The following is a 25,769-nucleotide window of genomic DNA, read 5'->3' as shown; positions in this document are numbered from 1 at the left end:
AAACAAGAAAGCAATATACCTTTTATTCGAACCCCCATCAGTCCCTATCAAGAATTGACATGGCTTGGATTTCATCTGGTCTATGCAATCAAGTAGATGAAATTGAAATAGAAGCAAATGAGTGGGCAGATCACAATCCAATAAAATTAAGATGGAAAGGTCAAAGAAGAAGAAAAAGATGGATGATGAATTCAAATATTATAAACAAAATAGAATACACTCAAATGCTGGAGAAAGAACTAAAACAATTTTTTAGAATAAATAAAAAAGAAGATACCTCAATTCAAAATCTCTGGGACACTATGAAAGCATACACAAGAGGCCTTACGATTGCCTATATGGCGAGAAAAACTAGAAAACAAAAAGAGCAACAAGAATGTATGCAAAAGGAACTTATGGAAGCCGAAGATGAACTCCAGAAAGACCCAAAGAATAAAATTAAAAAAGAAAAAAGAGAGATAATCAAGCATAAGCTCAACTTAATAAATCAAAAGGAATTAGCGCAGAAAATTAAAGCGGCCAGGCAAAATTACTTTGAACAAGCCAATGATTATCAATTTCTATCAAGCCACTGTAATCCAGAGACTAGTTAAATTTTAACGAGCATATATGCAGAAAATAGAAACCAATACTCCTTGAGCAAACAGTTAATTTGGATTGAAGCCAGTGTCTTCAATAGTAGTCTAATAGATACCATGAAACTATTACCAATACATACAAATACATAGTTAAAATATGCAAATTAGTTGCAGACTTCAGATCAAGATATATATTTTAATGCAATTTCATATTTGAGCAAAAAGCCTGTCTTTTGCCATACATGAATTCTGTCTGTAAAATCAAAATGAGTTTTCAGGACTAATGCAATATATTGTAAAATTCATTTAACCCAGTTTTACTCACATGGGGAATTAAAACGCCAGTTTTCCTCATAAAAAGCCTTACATAAAGACAAAATAGTTCAAAACAATATGTGAAGCATATAGCAACAATGCCACTTATTCCAAGGCATTCAAAATACTGGCCAAACAGTTAAAATATAAATTATTAGGTAAAATATCTCAACAAATTAAGTTTGATGAGCTTTCTTTGAGAGGAGCTTCTAAATTATGAGTGCCTCTAAAAAGGTAGAATATATCAGAAAGCAGAAAGTATAAATTTCTCTGAGATATGATAGTGTTCAACACATACATTAGATTTGTTTTTAGTCTTTTTGTTGAAAGGCTAAACATAAAGCTTATATGAAGTGGTCAGGCAATTAGTTTTAAACTTTACTCCTTTATTTGGATGAATATTTGAGCTAATTTTCAGTAATGCAAGAAGAATGTTTCTCCAACATCTTATTTTTCATTTAATTCATACATCCCAAACACCTCACAGGAAACTGTCAGAGGATGATACAATCATTCCCTCCAATTATTTACCTATGCAACACTGCAAATCAGCTTTTTATAAAGTTTCTGATTTAGGTAATGCAAGATCAGCAATGTCTTCTCATACTGAAGGCTAATGTCCAGCAAATTATTCTTCCACTAACCAAAAACCTATCTAATTTCTCTAGAATCCTGTCATATGACAGTTGACTTTTGCATTAAACGGAAAAAAACACCATAATGTATAAACAAAATTCCTGTTTTTATACAGAGTGTAAGATTGTAACGTATCTCTTTGCAAAGATTTATATAAAACTTACATATACAGGTAGTCCTGGCTAAGTGACTGCCTTGTACAGTGATTGTTCACAGTTACAACAGTGATGAAAAAGTAACTTTATGACCAGTTCTCACATTCAAGAACTTTGCAGGCCTGTAAAGCAATGGAAAGCCGAAGAAAGATTATAAACACAGTTGAGATTTCACTTAGTGACTGTTTTGCTTAATGACTGAGTTGCTAATCCCAACTGTGGCCACTAAACAAGGTCTACCTGTAGTTCAATTTTAAAGTCTTTCAGTGCTTTAAAAGTACTGAAAAGGACTCTTCTCTCAAAGGTGAATTTCATTTCAGCTTCAGAAACTCCTGTTTCCCTTTTGAATTAAAACTCTCAAGTTCATCAGCTCTATGGCATCTCATTTCCTTGCTTGTTTGGTTGATCAATATTATTTATTTTAGAGTGATAATGAGACAAAAACCTTTTCAGATAGAGTTCCTGCTTCCGCTTATTTAATTGTTGTTTCTGAACGTATTTTCAGAAATGGCTGATCTTTATAGAACTAATAGCAGCTAGGCAAAACTTCCTGTTAACATTTCCAATAACCTTCTCAAAGAAAGCTTCATAGCTTATATCCATATGCACCAAAAAACCAAAACAAAACAAGGAACTCAAAACCCAAACCTAATCCCAACAGTATAATGAAGGAAACTTTTTTTTAGCATAGAGAAAGCCTATTTAATCCATCTTCAATCTAAAACAATTTATTTGTCTGATGCTGTTCTTACAAAAAGCACTAGGCCTCTTTATCAGAGTATATAAAGAAGCTGCATTTTCTTTTCACATATAACTGTTCTTTATATAATAGCAGAACTTATAAGAAAAGCTTTTTTAAAAATGCCTTATGATGTATTTAAAGGAGAAATGTAGATGAACAGATGGAAAGTCTGCATTACTATCACAATTCTGGGGGAAAAAGTCATCATAGAATTGTAAGTAAATTTCTTGATCAGGGAAAAAGTAGGTTTTAGTGCCATTTAGGTCTCACAGGTACTTACTAATGCAGGGGTCCCAACCCCTGGTCCCTGGACTGGCATCAGAAACTAGTCCTTGTAAACAATCGAAGCCCCATCCATGGGATCCATGCAGCACATGAAACCATGTTTCCTCTGGTCTGCAGAAAAAACTCTTTCCATGGAACTGGTCCCTGGTGCCCAAATGTTTGGGGGCCACTGTACTAATACACATTGAAGACACAATGCGATTAGTTTCCATAGAAAAAAACAAAAGATCATACCTTCTCTAGATAAATTTACTTTGTTGTATAGGATTTTTTTTAGTTTGAATTTTATGTTGTTTTATGTTGTAGTTTACTTTATATTTCAAAAAATTAGATAAGTTAGATGAATTAAATAAATTAATAGGCCTTATTCTACCCCTGTAGTTTACAATAACTTTTCAAAAGACCTGGTTAAAAATGGGGGTCATGCTGGCCTGATTACATTCCTTAGGAGCCAAATGGCTTGTGAAAGATTCAGGATATTCATAGAATCGGTTCATGGAATACAGCCCAATGCAGAATCTCTGAAATTCACCCTTTTCACTCTGTAATTGAGTGAAAAGAAGACATTTAAAGTGGTGTATATGTTTTTAAAATCAATAGATCTGTTTGAGTGAACATGTTGGAAAATGGTTGGGAGAGGATGGAAAATTTCCAAAAATATTTGCAGATGCAGAAGTACCTCCCCTAAGGGCTGAAATTCTATGCTTTTGCAATCACAATCACTTTGTATATTTGTAAATAAACCAATGATTACCAACTATACTTTTGCTTACATAGATTTTCTTTTTTTATTGCTTGAAATTGTCTATTATCTATTGCTTGAAATGATCTATTATTATCACCTTATACCTAATGTGACTGATTTTTTGGAGGGATATTTTATTTCAGTGGAAACTAATAATCAGAGCTGAATAAGAGGATCCTCAACCCACAAATAAGGATTTTTCAATAATGTAATGACTTTGATGCGGTCTTAAAGTATTGAAACCATAAAATATTTAATTGTCGGTTGTCAAGGACATTTGTAATGAATATTGAATTGAGTGACTTGGAACTGTGGCACTTCATATTAATAGAAACAAGTGCTTTCTTCTGGTTATTCTTACAGGGAAACTTCCTGCAATAATAAAGAAGAGTTGGAAGAATAGTCCCAATATAATAGTGTTAAAATACTCAGGGGTTAGAAAAGGAAAAAAATATACAACATTTTGTAAAAGTAAACATTCAGAGGGAAATTAACTTGCAATCTGTAAGTGAGAATCCAACTGTTTCTTTACTCCCTCTATACCCCTGGAAGGAAAAATGGAGAAAACTAAATGAATCAGGGGTCACCAACCCCCAGGCTGCAGTCCATTACCGGATCTTAAGCTGTTTGGAATCGAGCCACGGAGGTGGTGGGCAAGTGTACGTGTGTGCATCCCCACTTGCGCTAGCTGTGGGTAAGTGCATGTGCTCTATTTGCATGAGCAGCTGGCATGCCTGCCTGCCACTCACGCAGAACCATCCCCCATCTCCCCCACCGGTCCACAAAGCTGAAAAGGGTTTAGATTATAGAAATATGACTTTTAATTATTTAATTTATATAATGATGTAAATTATAATTATGAATTATTATGAATTATAATTTAATTATACTTGATTATGAATCAACACAATACCAAAAAACAAACAAACCCCAATCTGGATTTGGAGATACAGTTTGAAATAAGAGATCACTCAGACTATCCAAAGAGTCAGAACTGAATGACTGAAGGAAGAAGTGCAAAAATCTGTTATGGGAATGGAAGTTTTAATCATTGTGAAGTTATGCTTGGAAGTTTTTCCTCTGGTCTCATAATTTTTTCAAAATTGACTTATATTCAGATTTTCTTTCAGGAGCCAGTTAAATACTGAATACAAACAATGAGTAAATTTAAATTCCAAGCTTTAAATTGATGCTTAAGAATTATTTTTTGTGTTTTATTAACTTATTCTCTAATAAAGGTAAAGATACCCTTAAGTCAAGCGTGATTCTTTATAACTTTACATAGACAGCTCCCTTTTTTTCCTATGGGTTATTTCAAGAGAATAATTTTTTTTACATCTGTTTGGCGTACAATTTGGTGGTCCCTGGAAGTATACCATTAAAGCACTAACTAGGATTAGTCCAATTTAGCTTTATGTCCAAATGATATTGTCATTTCCTAAATTGATTCTCTTATCACTAGAAACATTCTCCATCCTGTTTTCTAGACTTCCAAGGGAAAGATAGCCCAGAGCTCTCCTGGAAAGGATGAATCATTGGTAGAAGCACTTTTTTTGCCACTTCTTGTTCATGGAACTTGGATGTCTGGCTCTAAAATAAGGAACAAACAAGGTGGAACTACACCCTCGAATAAGATGTCTTGGTATTTTGAGTTTTAAAGGTAAGTGATTTTCTTCTTGAAATTTAATGTGGGGTAGTGTTCTTGTTGCTTGTAGAATGCTGATTGCTTTCACCTTACTAAGCCTGAATTGGCTTCAGAACCAGACCAGATCAGCTGTATATTATCACTACCTAACATATGCTTGTATGAATCTTCATTTAAACATTTACAGATAAGAGCAATAGTCTATGAAACATGGTCTCTCCAGATTTGTGCTCTAAAGCAGGGGTCCCAACTCACAACTCACCGACCAGGACTGGTCCATGAACCCCAGGAACAGGGGCCCATCTGTGCATGCACAAAATCCAGGCAGTACGCAATTCCATGTCCCTCTGGTCTGCGGAAAAATGCCTTCTGTGAAACTGGCCCCTGGTGCCCAAAAGGTTGGAGGCTGCTGCTCTAGAGGAAGCACATATTCTTTCTCAGCAGTTCCAAGTCTACAGCTTCTTCAATGTTCAAATCTTTCCATGAAATTTCTAGTCTCAGTTCTCAGATGCTTTGCTCATTCTAGCTCCTTCCTTTAATTCTGTGCCTTTCCATCTCCTACCCTCCCTGTCATCTAGGTATCCTCTCAGATATCTTACTTACTTGCATAATAGCTGAAGGAAAAATCAATCTGTCGAAATGATTGCTTTGCGTAAGACTTGATCTTTGATGCTGTTCACTTTGCTTCCTAAGCTAGTACGTGCATCATCATCCTATTAGTACTAGAAGTTTTGTTGTTATAAACACAATAGAATATGTTTGCTCACAGCTATTGTATAAGAACTTTACATTTTTCTTATGTGCAATTAAAAAATAAACCCTGCCAAAAACAGTTCTTTCTTTAAAATGTCTTCATGGTGTGAAAAATGATCCCTAAGAGCAAAGCTACAATACACAATATAGAGAAATACAGTTCTATATACTTACATATAACTATATTGATTTATGTATTCTATTTTACTGCTGGAAATCCTGGAAGATGAAGAACTGTGAAAGCCTTCTCTAGGCTATAAATTATATGAGGTAATAAAAAAAAATAATGCTACTAAATTGTTTTTTTAAACAATGTTTTACTGATTTTTTTCTTTTCCAATGCAAAATATTTGTAAACTTATTTAAGATTTCATTTAATGGGAAGCAGTGTAATATGTGTTAGATGAAATATACTCACCCACATATATACAAACAGGTGAGTACACATACAAAGAAATCTCCTTTGTGCAATTGATTAGAACGACACAATTACCAAGAGATTTCTACAGTTTAATTATACTTCCTCTAATCTTTTGATAAGTTACAATATTTTGCAGTAACTAACAGCTTATGCCAAGGAGAAGACTAATGAATGTTAAGCTAATGCTTCCTCTTAATGGGCATACATTGTAGATGAAATTGGGAAAGCTGTGTAAGTTAGTTAATATTTGTATTATACCAAAGACATTTACATTGACTGTACTTTCTCAACTAAAAGAAAACTTCTAAAACGTTTCAGGTTTTCTACAACTCTTTGATATATATAAAAAAATCAGGCACATTTGTTAAATATGTTTAATTTTTTTAAAAAATAACTAATGGCAAAATAAAATATATACATCACATCATACTGTGTAAACACGCAACATCACTGTACAAAAAATATACATGCAAAATAAAGTGAAACTTCAACTAAAGTAGGAAATAAAATAATTCAGAAGCAAAAAAGTTATGGTTGGTATGAATGTACACCCATCCAGTTTTGATTTCAATTCTTATTTTAAAAGTTTCTGTACAGTTTTACAAAAGTAAAAGAAAAACAAAAGAAAAATAAATAGTTTACAATGGGAGCCACAAACACTTAAAATTATAACTAGGTGATAGTTTAAGATGGATCACTATAACTATTTTGTATGGGATGCCGGCTTATTTTTTTCCCCAAGGCTCATTACACACAAGAAATATATGTGATTGAATGTCCTTGTCTAATGTGCAGAAAACTGTTAATATTCCACATATTAATCTTTTTTTATTATTCAATAAAGAGCTTGCCATCTAATGTCAGGTTCTGGTCCATGGTTGCTTGATAGCATTTTCTTTGAAGAACACAAATTTTGCTTAGCATTGTAGAAAAAGCAATCTGAACAAATCTGAACATTCTCTAAAATAGAAATTAATTTTGGGGGGAAAATAATACTTTGGCATTTTGAACAACAAACCAACCAAACCAAACCAAACTTCAATAAAACATTCCCCATTTTTAAAATCCAGTTTGTTTTTCAGGAGATGAAAATAATTTTACAATCTTTTTAAAACCAGGTTGACCTTTTAACAAAGTTCTAAGATAAGCATTAAGTTCAACTAGTTTACAACATATTGATAAACCTTCACCCACCCCGACCCTGGAATTTCCAAGCACAAAGTCATAAAGCTCACCGTACTATGAATGTGCTTTTTTCTATATATTTATTACGGTTACAACTGAAGGTCTCATAAATAGTTGCATAAAATGTTAAAGCCACAACATTGCACGTGATATGAAATAAAATTTTAAAAAATCCCAAAGTGAGTGCATTTACAGTATTATCTTCCTGCTGTTTCCTGCTTGATGGGAGAGATTGGCCTATTTGTTACCAAACTCAGGAGTCCTTTTGTGATAGGTGCAGCCAAAGCTGACCTGAACTAAAGACCCGCACAGTGGTATACCACCATTTAGGAGGAAGGAAAAGAGGGCAAAAAATAGAGACACAGATTGAAGGCAGGTAATAGTCTATTTACAAGTAAGGCCTACATTTTATCAGAGCAAAATGGTTCATTCTATCTGTATGCAAAAATCTTGAGGTTGGATGCACTTAAAAGCTGAGCCTAGTCTCAGTGCACTGCTATGCAAGGTATACACAGGCGAGGCAACTGGAAAGCTCCATGTCCAAGTCAAAAATGAAAACAAAAATCAGATGGTCCAAAATGGGCACCATCTGGATGGACAGCCATTTCATTAAATCATTTTTAAGTGTCACTGTCCATATTTTGTCTTTTAACACCAGTGCTTTGATCATAGGCATAGTTCCTTTGTCTAAAATCTTGAAAATTTTACTTAAGGTCATTCGCAAAATTGTAATTCTCTTTTGACTTTTTTTTAAAAAAGGTTTTTTTTTTTGCAGAAACCTGAATAAAATACTGTTACAAGTTGTAATGTTCTTCATTGCCTTTTGCAGAGTACAGTGTTGTAGTCCTCCACCCCAACGTAGTCTTACACTGCTAGTCCCAAGTACAATCGTGTGCGGATTTACTTGGAATACATTTTCACACGATGAACCATACTAGCAGCTGATTGTTTTTTGTATCTTCTTCACCCCAAATTCAAGTCAACAGCTGATTGGCAGGAGAGCTTCATCCTCAGTTAAACTGACAGGTGAAAGAGAATGAGAGAGAACATCAAATATAGGTTAAACTTTTGGCAAGAGCCTGCTCTGTAAAAAGTTTTTAATGCTACGAATTGGTCGAACATCGTTCTGGTGTTTTCGCCGCTCAATGAATGAAGTCAGTCTGGCTATGTCAATGCTGTCAGCACTTTTGGCACTGCCTGGCTGCAGCCATTGCTCCTGGAGGGCCAGTGCAGCAGAAGGACGCTTGGCTGGGTCATCCTGCAATAAGAAACATACAAAATCTTTGGCCTTCTGGCTTACTCCTTTGAAGTAGTCATCTGGGAAGCTAAAGTCTAAGCGACAAATGTTCAGGCACGTTTCCTCTACACTTTCATCCAAGAAAGGAGACACACCACTAAGGAGAACATATGTGAGCACTCCAATGCTCCACACATCTGAGGTCAGGGAGACAGGATTTCCAAGGATAATTTCAGGAGCTGCAAATTCTGGGTTCCCAAATAACTGGTGGATATAGTAAGTAGTGTTGAGCTGAACTGCATCTCCAAAGTCAGCCAATCTGATTGTTGCTTTGGCCAAACTCTTATCCACCAGAATATTTTCGGGCTGAAAGAGAAGACAAATTCTCAGCTATGTTAAATCAGATCGAATTCTAACATTGTTACTTTATAATTTTTTTTTGCATTTTTTGTTTTTTGAATCAAGCAACACTAGCCAATCATGAGTATTTTTAAAACGGTCAGCTATAAAAAGGAAAAATATCCATGCGTAGGTAAAGTAGAACAAAGGCATTTAAGCTTGCTGATCGTAACATACATTTACTGAACTAAAAGCAACATTAAATTCTAAACTAGAAATAATTGGGAAAGTGGTCTATAGCAGGGATGAAATCAACTTACTTTCGCTACCACTTCGCTCGCCACCTCCGCGCATATGCAGAACCTTCCGCACATGCGCAAGCATCAAAAATGGGACGTGATAACGTCTGGGCGGGTGGGTGGAGCCTGCTATCAAGCACGCCTACAAAGGTAAGTAGAACAGCAAGGTGGGGGGGAATCTGCTGTGCCACGCGATTTAGATTAGCTAGAAAGCAGGAAATCTGATGATTCTAGCTAATATAAATCGCACGTCCCAGATGATCAGCGGAAATACCAGTTCGCCCTAACCGGTAGCATTTTTTACTACTGGTTCGGGTGAACCGGTCCGAACTGGTAACATTTCACCCCTGGACTATAGCTTTCAAAATTTAATGGTATTGGATGGCAATAATATGCTTGTTTCTAAACAAAAAATGAGACACCCTCAAGTAAAAATATTTTAAATGCTCTGAAAATATTTTGATATCAATGGTCAATGGCCAGTTCACCTTTAGGTCCAAGTGTACTATTCTGCAATTGTGAAGATAATGTACAGCTTCCAGAATCTCCCGCAGATACAGCTTGATCTTTCCTTCAGTGAGATTTCCCCATTGTATAATGTAATCAAGAAGGCGACCTTGGTTGGCCCTGTGAAAGCATGAGCATCATGTTAAAAGTAAAGTCAACAGCCTGCATTTCACAGGTAGAGTAACATGCATCAGTTTCTAAAAAGTATCATTTCTAAAGTAGACCTCCTAGTCCAATTACTAAGAAATTAATTTTGCTAATTCAGAATTTGGAGTTTAGTAACCCCTTTAATGTATTATTTGTCATTATTTGAGAATGTGTTTCTAGCTCATGTAGAATATGAAAATATTTTTACATTATATAAAATTAATTATCTTTATATAATTTTTGTACTTTGTTAGTTGTATAAAGAAAAAAAAATCTGAAAAAAATTATTAGGCTTGCTCAAAGGCTTCATCGTTTTTTCTTTGTCAGAACTCTCTTGTCTAATCCAAATGTGACAAACAACACAAAAGAACAATCCATTGCTGCCAGTTAAGTATACCTTTTTGTCTCCAGGACTATATAAAAAGAACAACTTTCAAGCCAGCAAATACTACAAATATCCACAATTCTGAATACCTTGATAGTTTCCAAATCTATGGATACAGCTAAGAACATTAACACGTTAAACACAATTAACAATCCTCTTAATTTGAGCCCCAAATGTGGCATAATAGGACAAATTGGAATTCATATTAGTTCACCTTCTGATTACTGAATTGCATATCCAATACCAAAGTGATCACAAGGAATCCTTATTAAAAGATGAGGATTCTAATAAATAAGCAATTCTTGTTATCCAAAGTACAGAAAAGGAGTAAGAAATATTAAATTAGAAAGGACATGGGTTTAAAAAAAAAAATGGGCCTACATCTAGTTTATAATAGGTAGTCCCAATTTATGACCACAATAAAAACAAGAAAATTTGTCATTAAGCAGTGTGGTCATCTTACCCCTCATTGCCATCATTCTTTTCTTTATGCTAATCACCTGACCATATTATTGAATGAAATCTGTCTGTCTGTCTCTCTACCTACCTACCTAATCTTACAATTACAATGCAAAGAAAATGTTTGAAATAAAGGATCATTGTAAAAATATTGACCTCCCCCATTCCTTGAATTCTGAAGGGAATTTGGGCATCATTTGTCCTTTGATTACTATGCATGCTAGAGCAAATATATTTTTATTTGGTCTTGAAAAGAAAAATGTTTCAATACTCAGAAGGGCAATAGTCATGTATAGTTTAAAAATTATGTTACAGGATCATTACTGAACATTAAAGAAATTTCACAGTGACCATCTAAATAAAGAGCTTACATAGCACTGTCCAGTTTATGTTTTGGATTAGTTGTAGTACACACAGACTGTCATGAAACTATTTTCAATGTAAAATTTAAAACTAATCAAAGAGTAGAAAAGAGCAAAATATCTGAATTAAGTAACTAAGAGATTACACACATTTCTAACACCAAGATATAACTGGTGGAAGTCTCAAAGGTATCAAGAAGGCCAACAAGCTGAGGGTGTTGGAGATTCTGCATAATTCCAAGTTCACGGGTGACTTGATCTCGTTTCATCAATTTCTTATTTACGAATTTAGCGGCTACTTCTCGCTTGGTTCCCTTTTGATCACATCTCTTAATGACAGAAAACCTGCCCCTTTAAAATAAAAGTGAGAACAAAGTCAACAAGGAATACTTGAAACCTAAGTCAATTTTCATAAGTCACTACATGCATACATGCATACATACATACATATGCCTGTGTGTGTGTGTGTGTGTTGTATTTGTACTGATAAATAAATAAAGGGAGACTAGTATAGATCTATTTCAAGCTATATAGCTCTCATCAGCTAGCCATACCCTTACTGGGATTTGAACCTGGGCTGTATACATATTAGGCAGATAACTTAGCCACTAAGCCACAGGCTCTCCTCCATAGATCTATACTAGTCTCCCTTTATTTATTTATCAGCACAAATACAACACACACACACACACACAGGCATATGTATGTATGTATGCATGTATATATATAAAAGGAGGAGAGCCTGTGGCTTAGTGGCTATATATATATATATATATATATATATATATATATATATAAAGGCCATATCTGCCTAATATGTATACAGCCCAGGTATATATATACTGGTCTTGTTGTATTTGGGTCTTTTCCCGTGTAAGATTGAGATTGTCTTGGCAACGTTTCGGCGAGGTCTCACTCGCCATCCTCAGGCCGGTGTGTGTATATTTGTAGATTTTCACGGGTGTAGGTATGCTGGTCTTGTATTCGGGTCTTTTCCCGTGTAAGATTGCGATTGTCTTGGCAATGTTTTGGCGAGGTCTCACTTGCCATCTTCAGGCTTCAGCTGAAAACACCAGCCTAAAGATGGCGAGTAAGACCTAGCCGAAACGTCTTGGCTGTCATTTAAAGTATGTAAATTGGGAAGACTTTTCATTGAAACATGGTCATTATCTTCAGAAGAGCAATTAAAAAACAGAATGAAATTATATGAATGCGTGCTATCCAAATATTTTTAAACTAATAATGAGACTAATAATTAGAGTATTATATGTTTTTTGCCAGATTAGTAGAGAAAACTCCTGCACAGACTTCACTACAAGCGTAAGGATCAGGTCTTAGTCAATTTGCATTAGCTCGTTTAAAATTAGCAGATTTGTCTGTCTCAAAATATTCAGTTTTACAGTGTAAACAGTCTCTTAAAGAATCTAGTTCCTGCAATGTGAATTAGTGTGAAGCAAGTTCATTTGCACATACATAAACATATACTCCTGTCTTTCTATACTCACACTTGAAGTTCATAGTAAGAAGCACTAATTGATCATACCTGCCAAGCTCAGCCACTTCACTATAAAAGGAATCAAAGTTATCCTTCCAGATGACCATGATCCCATCGCTTCCAGGACCTTAAAAATGAAGAAAAGACCCTCTTTCATTAAATAAGTTACATACAAAATGTGCTATTTTTTATCTCATGTTGTGATATGATACAGGTGAACCTACCTAAAACTCGCAGACTAGCCTTAGTGGAAATTGAACCCATATCATTTGCAGCTATACATGTGTAGACACCATCATCTTCTGTGGTCACACCAATGATTTTCAGATATGCTTCTCCTAAATCACTGCAAAATATCATAAACTGTAAGCAGGTGAGATATTACCTACCTCTGTCTATTAGTACTGTTAATACTTCATATGTAAAATTTCCCCTGCTTTAATTCTAGTCTTTCTCAACTGATAAGAAAGCAAAGAAATGGATTATAATTTAATGCATGAAAACCATGGCTGACATCAGTATAATATATTCCTTTTACTTTTTAAACTATGTAATAATTCTTTTTTATTTAGTTTTCATTGTATACAATATACCACCCACTCTTCCTGTGAGATAATACTGCTGGTGACTGAATCCATTTCTGAAAAGGGGGAAATAGTAGGGCTAAAACATAATTTGTGTAAAATCTGAAAACAAGGCAGAGAAATTCTTCTCCAAGAAAGACAATACCTTGGGTTCAAAGACAAATAACTTTGAGACCATTTTGCCATGTGTCTCCTCATCCCTAAACTCAGAGACATATTATTACATCCACAGAGGTGCTGAGATTTTCTGGCTGTTTCCACTTAAATCAGTAACATCCATGCTTAATCTCTCTTCATCTACAGTCAGATGGATGATAACAAAAAGAGTCCAAAGTTTTCCAGCAACCATAAAGACTGGGCTCTTTCAATGGGTCTTTGGGGTCTGAAGGATTATTCTGATCTCTCTTTGGGGTAATTGTGAATGTGAGATATGATTCTTCCTCAATGTTCTGAGGTAATCTTTTTACCTTGTTGTATTTTTATTTAAACATTATTATCAATTAAAAGCCATCAATGTCTTAGAAGCAGATATAATTCCATTGGGGTACAAGTAGTCCTTGACTTATGATAATTTGATTAGCAACTATTCAAAGTTACAAAGGCACTTAAAAGGCCTTATGAGCAATCATCACAATTACAACCACTGCAGCATCCCCATAGTCACATGATCAAATTGAGATGCTTGGCAATTGGCATATATTTACAATGATTGCAGCATCCCAGGGTCATGTGACCACAATTTGCAACTACCTGGGAGGGGGTGTTTCCAATAAGCAAAGTCAATTGGGGGGGAGGGGAAGAGCCATAGTCGCTTAACAACCATGTGGCTAAACAGCTGTGGCTAAAAGGCTCAGACAAAACTCATTTAATTAACCACATTGCTTAGCGAGAGAAGCTTCAGTCCCAGTGGTTGGAAACAGGGATACTTGTATAAACTGACTAGAATCTGTCAATTAATTTCATCCAAGATCACGCATTTGATAAACATGAGACTCAAGGCTCTTTAAATTTATATTTTTCTCTTCCAAGCAAAATCCAATTCACAGAAAAGGAAACCACTGAAACCTAAAATATAAACAATTTGCTTAACACCTGATATTACAATGTAGTTTGATCTCTGTTGTTTATGGAGACTCTCAGTCATCCAGGAAAAAGCAAAGGTGCTTTTTCAAAAGGCAATTGTACTTTGTTTTTCCTTACTCCAGAACTGAAGAAGCTTGGATGAGAAGCGAAACATCTTCAATTGCGTTCAGTTGCCTTTTGAAAAAAAAAACCTTGATCTCTGTTGCCCATCTTCCTTTTTAATTACTTCATGACTGACAGAAAACAACTAAAATGACATGTTATCCTTTTGATCGGGAACCAGGATGAGTCCCTGGCAGTCTATAAGTCCCTTGGATAATAGAGGAAGGGATAGGTTGGCTAATAACATAAACTGAACTAAAAGAAGAAAGATGAAGTTTAGCACAATCAGACAAGATTGTATTATTATAACTGATCTTAATAGAAATAATTGTAGCCACTCTGTAGAGTGAATTTACTAGTGTTCTTAGAGGCTGAAAGTCACTTTCGTCTTTTTTTTTTAAAATGAAAAAAATTGGCTTGAGCTGATATTGACAAATGTCTGGACACAGACTGGACCTACAAGCGGTTTATGAAATAAAAATGGTGGATATCTGGAGACAGCCCTTGACTTTGAAACCCTGAGCCTTCTTCCAATATTAAAATTATTTAAAAAGCGAATAATAATTAAATAGATAAATAAATAAATGAGAAAAAAGTGCTGTCATGGGGTGGGTGCCTTTAAGTATAGGGGCACAATACTGAAGGAACTAGGATGGGGACAGGCAAAGTCAAACATGTTATATTTGCTTACACTTCTTCACATTTGCAATCTCCTTCCAATATGGTATAAGTATGCAGTTAAGAGAAGTCCAGTACCTGCAAGAGATGCTGTAATGGCTGCCATTGCTCAATGTATTATGATCAGGACCTTTCCAAGTGATTGAAGCTTTGGGACGACCACAAACCTTGCATTTAAGAATGACATTCTCTCCTGTCTCACACGTTGTCTCACTTAATGGTATTACAAATTCTGGGGGAACTGTAAAAAAGGAAATTGTTGCTGTTAAAGACAAAAAGACCACTCTCTTCTTGGCAACATTATAGTTGTGCAATTTTGAGGTGATATATATGCTACTTCTGCATCGCAGCTGAAACCAAATATGATTTTAAAGAGCATCTTCACTTAGACATTTATACCCCACCTTTCTATTCATTGAATGCTGAATATATGCACCACTTTGAATGCACATATGCTTTCTCCTCCACGATATTGCATAGTTTGCACATTTAATTTGCAGTAGGTTGCACACTTTCCTCCTCAAGAAATAATATACCTGTAGAGATTGTACAGTGATTTGAACACAAGATTGTCCATAGTCTTGGAAATGAATTTCTCTAAACAGGGTGCAGGCGAAGGGGGAATGTAGAAATATGAACTTCTGAATGGAAAAATACATGTGTGAAAATAAAATCCAAAGAGGCCAAAAGATATATCCTTCAATATTATCCTTCCTTTGGTATTTTTTCAAGGAAGAAAATAAGTGTGACTACAGGACAATAAGGATACCATAAGAAGCAGAATGTATATTGAATCATAACAAGCAAGACTTCATAAAATAGAACTGTGTCTATTCCTATAAAGATTAGAATCATGCAAGCAGTGACATTCTTTATGACACTCTATGGAAGCAAATGTTGGACTTTGAAGAACACACTAGGAAAAGTATTAATGCTGTTGAATTTTGGTAAGATAGGGAAGATTACTGAGAATACCATGGATAACTTAGAAAATTAAGAAATGGACCATTAAAAAAATGAACCCAGAGTTCTTGCTTGAGACACAATTGACCAGGCTCAAATTATCCTACTTTGGACAACTTATATGAAATGATAGCAATCTGGAAAAAACTCTTATGTTAGAAAAGGTGGAAGCAACATGAAAAGGATGATCAGTACCAAGGCAGATGGGCTCAGTTACAGTGGCAATAAGTGTCATGAAAGATCAGGTTAGAACAGATCAACATGGGAAAAATAATCTATGTGGTTGCTAAGATACACTCTTATATGGAACATTCATACAAGAGATATATGAAAAAGATGTGTAAAAAAAGTTACATCTCTGTAACTTTAGATACAAATGATCATGTTTATTTATTTTTCATTTATTGATGTGAATTTTATCTGTCTTAATTATTTGAAGTAATTCAAGGCAGAAAACATGCATACTACTCGTCATCCTTTTTTCTCCACAATAATAACACCCTGTGAAGTAGGTTGGGCTGAGAGATTGTGATTGACTCAGTCACTGAATTGGTTTTCATACCTAAGGCAGAACTGGAACTCAAAAGCTCCTGGTTTCTAGGACACCACCTTAACTACTACATATTATAGCTAGTTACATTTCAAAGCATATACTATATAAAAATACTAGTATATACACTAAGTGTGCAGGTGCTTAAAAAGTGTCTATGTCAGACAGCTCTGTAAAAATCACCTTACATCATGCAAGTTGACTGTTTCTGAAAGGTACAAACAAGATGCATACAACATTTGCATATATGGAGAATTACATCCCAGAAAGATGCAGTTCTTTTTTTGCATAAGAACTAGTTTTGTTGATGTCTTTTCTTTTTTTTTTTTGTTAATAGTTCTACAGATACTCTTTCTTTTGTTAATTAGTTTGAGATAATTGTTTAAAAAATGTGCAATATGTATAGCTGCATACTAATTGAACACATGTTTAACATGGAGAAGATTCTGGGTGATCTGCACGTCCTTAATAGAATATATAAACTGATTTAAAAGGATTATATGATTTTGCCACTTGTCTGATGGTTTAATAGATATCGATGACATTTTTATGTATTTTAGTGATGTATTTTTTCATGAAACTACAATTTTATACTTAATCTCAACTTACCATCATAAATATAGTTGGGGTTGAGAAGCTGAAAAGGAGAAGAATAGAATTAGCATTTCAGAAATTTTTGCAGAATGTCCATCCTTAAGATAAAAAAAGTTAAACATTGTAGCAAGCCAAGATCAAAAATGAAACAGTCATAGGAAATGACCAGGCTGAGCCTGAGGGAGGGTTCAAGGGCATCATTAATGTGGAGTCTCTTCATGTCCACAAGAGATCTAAGTCCCATCCTTCTTGAGTTCTGTTGACTTATCTACTGCCAATTTGACTTGACCATTAGTAATTCAGATTCGTGTTTAGAGGAAACATGGAATAAACTTGTACTGATTTTGGATCTAACCCTGACTCCCAATTTCTTGTGCCTGACAACACCTCAACCTAACAAAATAGTGTTTGGTTAGCTATTCAAATTATACTATATACGCCATGAATATCAAGGCATCTGAGGACACATCTTGAACACATCCTATTTGATCATGAACCCAAATGAAAATTTTTCCAAGGTATCATTACAAATTCAAATATATGTGTGGTTGTAATGTAACCTTTTACAAATTATATCTGATTGGGTACTCTCTGAATTTATATTCTAGAGCAGTGATGGCGAACCTATGGCACGCGGAGCCATTTGTCAAGGCACGCGAGGCGCTGCCCTGTCAGCTGGCCAGCGCGCATGCGTGCGCTGGCCAGCTGAGTTCACTTTTTAAAGCCATTTTTCGCCCTCCCCAGGCTTTATAGGAGCCTGGAGAGGGCAAAAAGAGCCTCCCCCTGCCCCCCGGAGGCCCTCCGGAGATTTCATGAGCTTCCCTGACGCCTTCTGACCGCTCAAAATGCCCCTCCAAGCAAACCGGAAGTCACTTCCTGTTTGCTCAGAGGATCGTTTTGAGCGCTCCGAAGGCTTCAGGGACCGTCCAGAGGCTTCCCTGATGCCTCCAGAGGGCGTCTGGGGAGGGCGGGGGAGGCTGTTTTCACCCTTTCCAAGATCCTATAAAGCCTCTGGAGCCTGGGGAGGGCGAAAAAAGCATGTAAAAATGGGGGTTGTGCCTGTAGTGCGCGCATACACACGGGGGCGGGCGGGCGCACATTGCATTATGGGTGCGGCACGCCCACACATGATCCCCCTGCGCTCCCCCCACTTATGGCACACGAGCCAAAAAAGGTTCGCCATCGCTGTTCTAGAGCACAGGTGTCAAACTTGCTGTGTCATGTTGCTGTCACGTGACGTATCGTGATGTTTTTTCCCTTCGCAGAGCTGGGAATGACACCCGTTCTAGAGGAATGGAGGAACTAAAAGAAAGGGATTTTGGTGGTATGGGTAATAAATAGAACTAAAGAAAGTCTGGAGTTTTAGCCCTAGGAAATTCTCCATTTAAACCAGTGGTAGTCAACCTTTTTCTACCTACCGCCCACTAATGGATCTTTCTTGATGGAAAAATTTCCTTACCGCCCACCAGTTTTTGCGCAAGTGCAGAATATTTTTTAGAAAGAAGGGTGTTTTTTAAAAAAAGAATTTACCTACATTTATCTTTTTATTTCTACTTTATGCATGTTTATAATGTTTTTAACTTTATAAAGTTTAATTAGAAAACAATAAAGTAAATTGAAATTAGCTTTACTAGTGATTAATGAGATCTTTGAGGCTGATGCTGCGAGACTAAATATTTGATTATCTGGTTCGATTTTTGTAAGGAACAAACGAAGGTCTCCTCTTTCGGTGATATTCAGACGGTTTCTCTGTTTGCTCATAATATGATTAACAGCACTAAAGCCTGGTTCTACAAGATATGTGGTAGGAAAAGGTATCAATAAATTGAACATCATTTTCCACATACTTGGATATAACGCAGGGATTTTTTATTTTGCCAGAGTTTTTGGTATCCACCACTGCCAAAATTACATTTACTCTCTTCATCATATTTAAGTTCTAATAGTTCTTCTTGGCAAGTTATATCAACCTCAGCATTATTTACTGTAAAAGGATTTATCATCCAGTCATGCACCTTTAAGTTGAAAATATCTTGAAATCGTTTTTTCATATCCAATTTGAGTTCGTTGAGGTGGCTACTGAACCTTTCAATATCCCCCGGAGTTACATCATTGTTTATACAGGACAATTCAGGAAACTGATGAAATTCTCTCGAGAATATTATGATGGAGAAGATCAAGCTTTTCGATAAATAATGATACAATATTTTTGCAACTTATAAGAGTTATATTGGCTCCTTGAAGCTGCAAATTAATTTCATTAAATCTCTTGAAAATATCGCCAAATAAAAGGCATCATTCTTTATGGTTTTTAATTGTTCTTAGAGACCAGCCTCATTATCACTTTCAAAAAACCGTACGACACTATCAAATAATGCAATAAAATGAGACAAACGTGTACCCTTTGAGAGCCGTCGAACTTCTGTGTGTAAAAATAACCTAATAAACTGCTCGTTATTGTCCTGGCACAGCTGTCGAAACATTATATCACACTTGGCATTAGATTTGATCTTATTTACAGCTTTAATTATTATACTTAATAATATACTTGTACTTAAATGTTTTCCTACAATATGTTGTCTGTGCACAACACAATGAATACACAAAACGTTTGGCACTTCTTCCTTCAGGTAAGCAACAAACCCACGATAGTGGCCTACCATTGATGGTGCTCCATCAGTAGCACATGCAACAATATTGTTCAAGGGTATATTACTTTTTGCAAAGTATGATTTCACAGCATTAAATATTGATAATCCTTTTGTATCTGTAATCAGATTGACAATGAATAGCATTTCTTCTTACAATGTATTGTTTCCATCAGGGTACCGTACATATGTCATCAGTAGAGCATTATTATCTGCAATGACAGACTCATCCAATTGTATGGAAAATGAAGAATTTTGGAGAATACCTATAAGTTTATTTTCAACACTAGCCGCCATTTCGTCAATGTGTCTCTTTACTGTGTTATCACTAAGAGGCAATGTTTTTAAAACTTCAGGTATATCCTGATGCATTACTGTTGAGATAAATTCTTTGATAGAGGGTATTAAGTTTCTCCAATATTATGACTTTTACCACTTTTTTAAAGTGTGATATACGATAAGCTGCAGTTAATCCATCCCCATTTTTTGCATGTTGTTTTTGAAATGATGCAGCTTTGTTGAATGATTTTGAAATTTTTTATAGATTTCTTGAAAATATTCAATGGGCTTATCTTTATCTTGCAAATGCTTTCTACAAAGATGTTTTCGCAATCGACCTGGCTTCATTGCTTCATTAGATAATGTCTTGTGGCACAGTAAACACATTGGAAGCTGTTTATTTGTAACAGATTCAATGAAACCCATCTTCAGATACTCTGGTAAATAGCCACGAGCATATTTCTTTTTTTCAGACATGGGTTCTAAATTTGTTTCACGATTTAACAACTACTTTTACTCTTACGTTTTGATCTGCACTCCACACAGTGCTTTTCCTTTTTATCTCCTTTTTTTACCTTCTTTAGGGCAATGTACAAAAGTAAGGCTGAGCTAGTTAGCCCACTTATTATTATTAGCCAACAACAATTCTCTCCTGCCTATAACTTTTCTTTCTCCTATTTTGCAACTGTTCTGCTCCACTTCTGCCTGTCCCTGCTATCAGTTTCTATTCCTCCCCTTCCTCTTCCTCTTCCCACGTGTTTGCTTGTTTTCATGCACGTGCGCGTTAGTTCAAAAGGAGGTTTTAACCTCCGAAATCCCTACCGCCCACCTGGAATCCCGAAACGCCCACTAGTGGGCGGTAGGGACCAGGTTGATGACCCATGCTCTAAAATAATTTAGATAGCACAATGATACTGTACTCAAAATAATCATTTTAGTTGTTCTAGCCTACAAGATTTTCATGCTAGTGGATATAGCTATCCCTCCTAAAATGAGTTACAAACCTAGCTTATACTATTAAAACTGTGCCTATTTTTATTTATTTTTTGTTATTACGATGACAATCAATTGAAATTGACATTTCCTGTTGTATGTTGAGAATGGAATTGTCAACTTTTTCATCATGCAATAAAGGAATGTCAGACTGGATTTGTATCCTTTTCAGGAAATATTGGTAAAATTTATCCCATGTGTTATAGATTTAAAGTTTTAAACATTTTTCAAGAATAAGTATTTACAAACATAATATCAGGAAGAAATACCTTCACGGAAACCTTATTGGCAAGTCCATCTCTAGATTTACGGTAACCATTTTCTAATTTGCCTTCCCTTTTGCCGTCTTTGTCTTTTTTCTCAGATTTTTTCTTTAGGCGGAGTGCTGTGTGCCAAGATGACGACTTCCTGAAACCAGAATATAATAGATTGTGATTACCTTCCTGTGGATGACTTTGGGAAAAAATGTTTTAAATCAACCTAGAGGGAAAGAAACCTGGGAAGAAAAGGGAAGCCCACTTCAAATGACAGTGAGAACAGAACAATTTAATGAGATTATGAGATTGTTCTGTCACTATGAAAAATATGATTTCTAACATCATTATAAAATAAGGGCATTTTACAAGTTAGTAAATGGCAACTATGCTTTTGGTTTTTTGACGATTTGTGATGTAGCTGAGGGATACAGTGGCCCTGACTATGTGCTATAATGGGCATGGATTTTTGAGATTTTTAAATTTTATTTTATAAAAATGAGATATGTTAACTATATCTAGCAATTTGGAGGTAAAAGAGATGTTACTTGTTGGTAATGTTAAAGATTATAAATCATGCTGAGAGAGCTAGTTTTGTCTAGTGGTTAAGGCAACTGCTTTCTAGAGCAGGATACTGTAAGTTCAAGTTCCAACTTAGCCACGAAAGCCAGTGGGTGACCTTGGGTCAGTCACTCTCTCTCAGCCCAACTCATGCACAGGGTTCTTATTGTGAGAAAATAGGTAGAGGAATGTGTGTTAGATACATTCAAAGCCTTCAGTTATTTGTAAAAATAATAAAGGGCAAATATAAACAAACAAATAAATAAAACAATTAATCTCAGCAGCCACTGGAGCTTTCAATTGGAGTTTTCCAAGGTCCTGTAATTTTTGACCCCTAACTGATCCAGAGTGGTTAGGATAAGAAATATCTTAAGAACAATGTATGTTTTACCATGACTTCAGAGAAATAACATTAAGTATTATCCTTCATTAAATCAGCCTTTCTAAGTAAAATAACTACTTTAGTAAAATACTTATTTTGTAGTTTGTATTGCAAAAATAAACAGGAGCCCATTTTATAAATTAGAGAACTGGATCTGGCCTATTATATCATTAAGGTATCACAGGACTCTGTTGCTATTGCAAACTAATGAAGTCATCAAAGAAGCATGCATTACACCTACTTCATTGTTCCATCAGTGTTATCAATAGTGACTGCACTGGTGTGTCCTAGGACATAGCCGGGGATCCAGCCCTCGGCTGCAGGACACTGGTCAGTGGCGGCTCGGAACACCAAAAACATGTTCTGTTGGTTGCTGGCTAAAATTTGCACGACTTCTCCTTGGTAGACATTAATCTCATCCTCCTTCACTGCCGTATAATCGTGTGTCACCAGCATGGTGGAGATATTGCTACTGCTGCTACTTTCACTCTAGAAGAACCAATTAGAAGGTTGAGAGAGAAAAAAGGAAAAGGAGGAAAAAGTTGATAATGCACACAAATAGAAAAGGGTATGACAAAATAAAAGGCTGTTACCTTTTAAGCAGCCATATGAGAGTGGGGTGTTAAAAAATGAAATTGAATACTGTTATCTAAGTACCTCTGCAACAAGGGTTATCAATGACTATATTCTAATTTTCTGTCACTAAGTGCAATTATGTTATTTTTCTGTTAGTATAGTAATTGTTTAACTTCCTTTCTTATGGAATCACAGTATGGTAAGCTTGCATTTCTTGATCTATAGATTTTTACAAACTCTTGTTTTCGTTTTAAAGTGAAAACAGATGACTGAGGTGGATGTGAGTCATTGTACTTCATTATACTTCCTCCTATTAAGATGCAGGAGCCTCAGATTCCAGGCTAATTGCTGTATCAGGTGGGATTCTAAATTGCTAAATACAATATAAAGTAGGCCAAGGATTTCCTGGATTTCCAAAGGGTGGATTAAGTTATCTTTTAACAGTGTGATATAACTTTCCCCAATGTACTGCACTTCTCCAAATTTTTAGAATAATGCTTTGTGAAAATGGGAGTTGTAATCTATCTTCTGCAAAGTAATATACTAGAAAGGGTGGTGCCAATGCCAGGGCCTATATAGCAATAGCACTTAGACTTATATACTGTTCCATAGTGCTTTATAGCACTCTCTGAACAGTTTATAAATGTCAGTGTGCGCGTGTAAATGTATAAAATTATACATTTCTGAAGATTGTCTTAAATTCTTATCCACAGCCTTCAGGCAATATGGGTAATAATATACTGTTACAATGATAACAATGTATGACTGTTTGGCTGTAAAGTACATCAATGTGGATGTATTTGAACAGTCATATCTGAAATGATCATTTAAAGGTGCAGAGAGGAAAGTACATCTTTTTATATGCAAAAATTCTGAATTCTCCTTGACATTTTCAGATAAAATCAGAAAATATTTTCATTTGAAACCATGTAGAGCACTGTCAGTTGATTTCCTGACTTGTTAAACCAACACATGTTCTCATTCAATTTAAGACAACCTCATATATACCTAGTGTCAATTATTTATGGTCATATGCCAAATTCAGCAATGACCTCGTGTCTACAGAAATTACCTGAATGGCTATTCTGGGAAACCTGAGAACTTGTTTTGAGAAAGGCAAACCTTCACTCATTGAAAAATCAACAGTTTTTCCTTTGAAGGTAATGAAAACTTTTAGTATTACTAAAGTATCAAGAGCAAAGTATTTCAGAGATTTAAAAAATCTCTAAATATCCTCAGAAATGGGAAATTTCTCACTTCTTTATGCACTGATTCTGAAATCCTGATTATATCATACTTTTTCACTGTATTCAGAACAAAGAACTGTTTATTAATTAAGCTGTATCTTAAATAGGATTTCTTAATAAACTGACATACAACGACCCCATTTTCTTTCAGCTACAACAGAGCACTATGGCTAAAGGGATCAAGATCCAAGAATTAAAAACTACTATAAAACCTAGAAATTTTTAGGAAACTGGAGTCATTTAAGAAGCTAGGACTTTAGACCTGAGCTTCTTAATTAAATGTACTCACAGCTCTTTAAACCTTGTAACATTCTCGGATCTTAGAAACTTATAGCATATTTCCTGTAATTGGCATTGTTCTTGCCAATGATTTTCCATGCTCAGCTTATGTACTCAGGCATTATGACTGTTCAAGATTAAATGCCATGATAATTTAATTAGATCCCCAAGTCCTGCAAAAAGTGATTTGCAGATTGGATGTTGCCATCCACTGACCTGGAAGAAAGATGTTGCTTCTTTATCAGAATAGAAGTCCTGTGAAAAAAAATTAAACAATGGAAACTACTAATAATGAAAAATGGCCAGGTTTTTTTTTAAAAAAAATCTTAAGTGTTGTTTGTGTAACAAATGTCAAGTCTTCTACCAAGAACTATACCCATACTTTGTTGTAAATAGCATTTTGTTTCTAGGAAATCTCTGAATAACTGTTGTTACTTTTAAACATTAAGATACAAATTCTGTAATTTATTCTACATATCTGCATGCCTTTGAATCCAAAATTCTGGTTCTCTTATAAAATGGGAAATTTGCTTCAAATCACTTTTCCCCAGTTAATTTTTGATACTTTCCTTTTGATACTTTGCATTAACAATACATGTTATCTTTACTTACAACAGCCTAACAGCCTATTTACATTGGCTGCTAAGCTAGTGTTTTCCTAAGAAAACAATTTAAAAAAGCATTCTGCAGTCCAATTAAATTAACAGAATAACAATAGAAGTTGGAAACAAGAGGATGCATGCAAAGCAGAAGTTCCTACCCTACAGCTATGCTCTAGTAAATGAAAGAAGAATCAGGAGAGTGCTATATTGTTAAAAAAAATTGGGTAGTGCATGCTTGCAATAATGTTTCTGAAGGCCATGTGATATATAACTGATGTGCAGAAGCTGTAAAAGGAGCTGTAAATTGTACAGTACACTGAACTAGGGAAAGGACAAGAGTTGATATGTATTCATCACAAGTGTTTCTTGTGGTTTTTTTTAAATACTAAGGTCTCCTTTGAATGACATGTTGCATATTCAAACAGAAGTCCAAAAGAGAAACTGTAGGTTTTGTTGGCAGAAAACCATGCTGTTCCCTTGCAAACCAAGTAGTGGAGCAGCTAAAAACTGAATCTGAAATTACTATAACCTATAGCTTTTTAAATACTTAAAAGTGATAAGTGATACGGCTAAAAATAGAGACTGGTTATGGATAATGCTATAAGTTTGCATTTGACAGCACTTAGGATCTTTTTTTAAATGGACAATTCTTTGCCTTATTTTAAAGATAACAAAAAGGTAGCTGAACTTTTAAAGTTAACAAA

At 35.2% G+C, this 25,769-nt stretch overlaps 1 protein-coding gene across 4 annotated transcripts in view; it reads right to left on the bottom strand.

Annotated features, from left to right (window-relative positions):
* Window positions 1-7,523: 7,523 nt before the first annotated feature.
* Window positions 7,524-25,769, bottom strand: part of TRIO (trio Rho guanine nucleotide exchange factor) — a 292,427-nt gene continuing 274,181 nt past the window's right edge. For 3 of the 4 annotated variants that reach the window (XM_081950507.1, XM_081950508.1, XM_081950509.1), the window contains 9 exons: window positions 22,603-22,850; window positions 21,434-21,572; window positions 17,260-17,287; window positions 15,216-15,378; window positions 12,915-13,036; window positions 12,739-12,817; window positions 11,346-11,546; window positions 9,824-9,962; window positions 7,524-9,063 (listed from right to left, as the gene is read on the bottom strand). In XM_081950507.1, coding sequence (XP_081806633.1) covers window positions 8,521-9,063; window positions 9,824-9,962; window positions 11,346-11,546; window positions 12,739-12,817; window positions 12,915-13,036; window positions 15,216-15,378; window positions 17,260-17,287; window positions 21,434-21,572; window positions 22,603-22,850 — 1,662 coding nt within the window. In that variant the 3' untranslated portion in view covers window positions 7,524-8,520. Of the gene's footprint in view, window positions 9,064-9,823; window positions 9,963-11,345; window positions 11,547-12,738; window positions 12,818-12,914; window positions 13,037-15,215; window positions 15,379-17,259; window positions 17,288-21,433; window positions 21,573-22,602; window positions 22,851-25,769 lie in introns of those variants that run through there. The other variant, XM_081950510.1, reaches the window with a different exon arrangement.

The sequence above is a fragment of the Natrix helvetica genome, assembly GCF_964273705.1.
Source record: "Natrix helvetica genome assembly, chromosome: 4".
Taxonomy (NCBI): domain Eukaryota; kingdom Metazoa; phylum Chordata; class Lepidosauria; order Squamata; family Natricidae; genus Natrix; species Natrix helvetica.
This window is presented reverse-complemented; position numbering and strand designations above follow the sequence as displayed.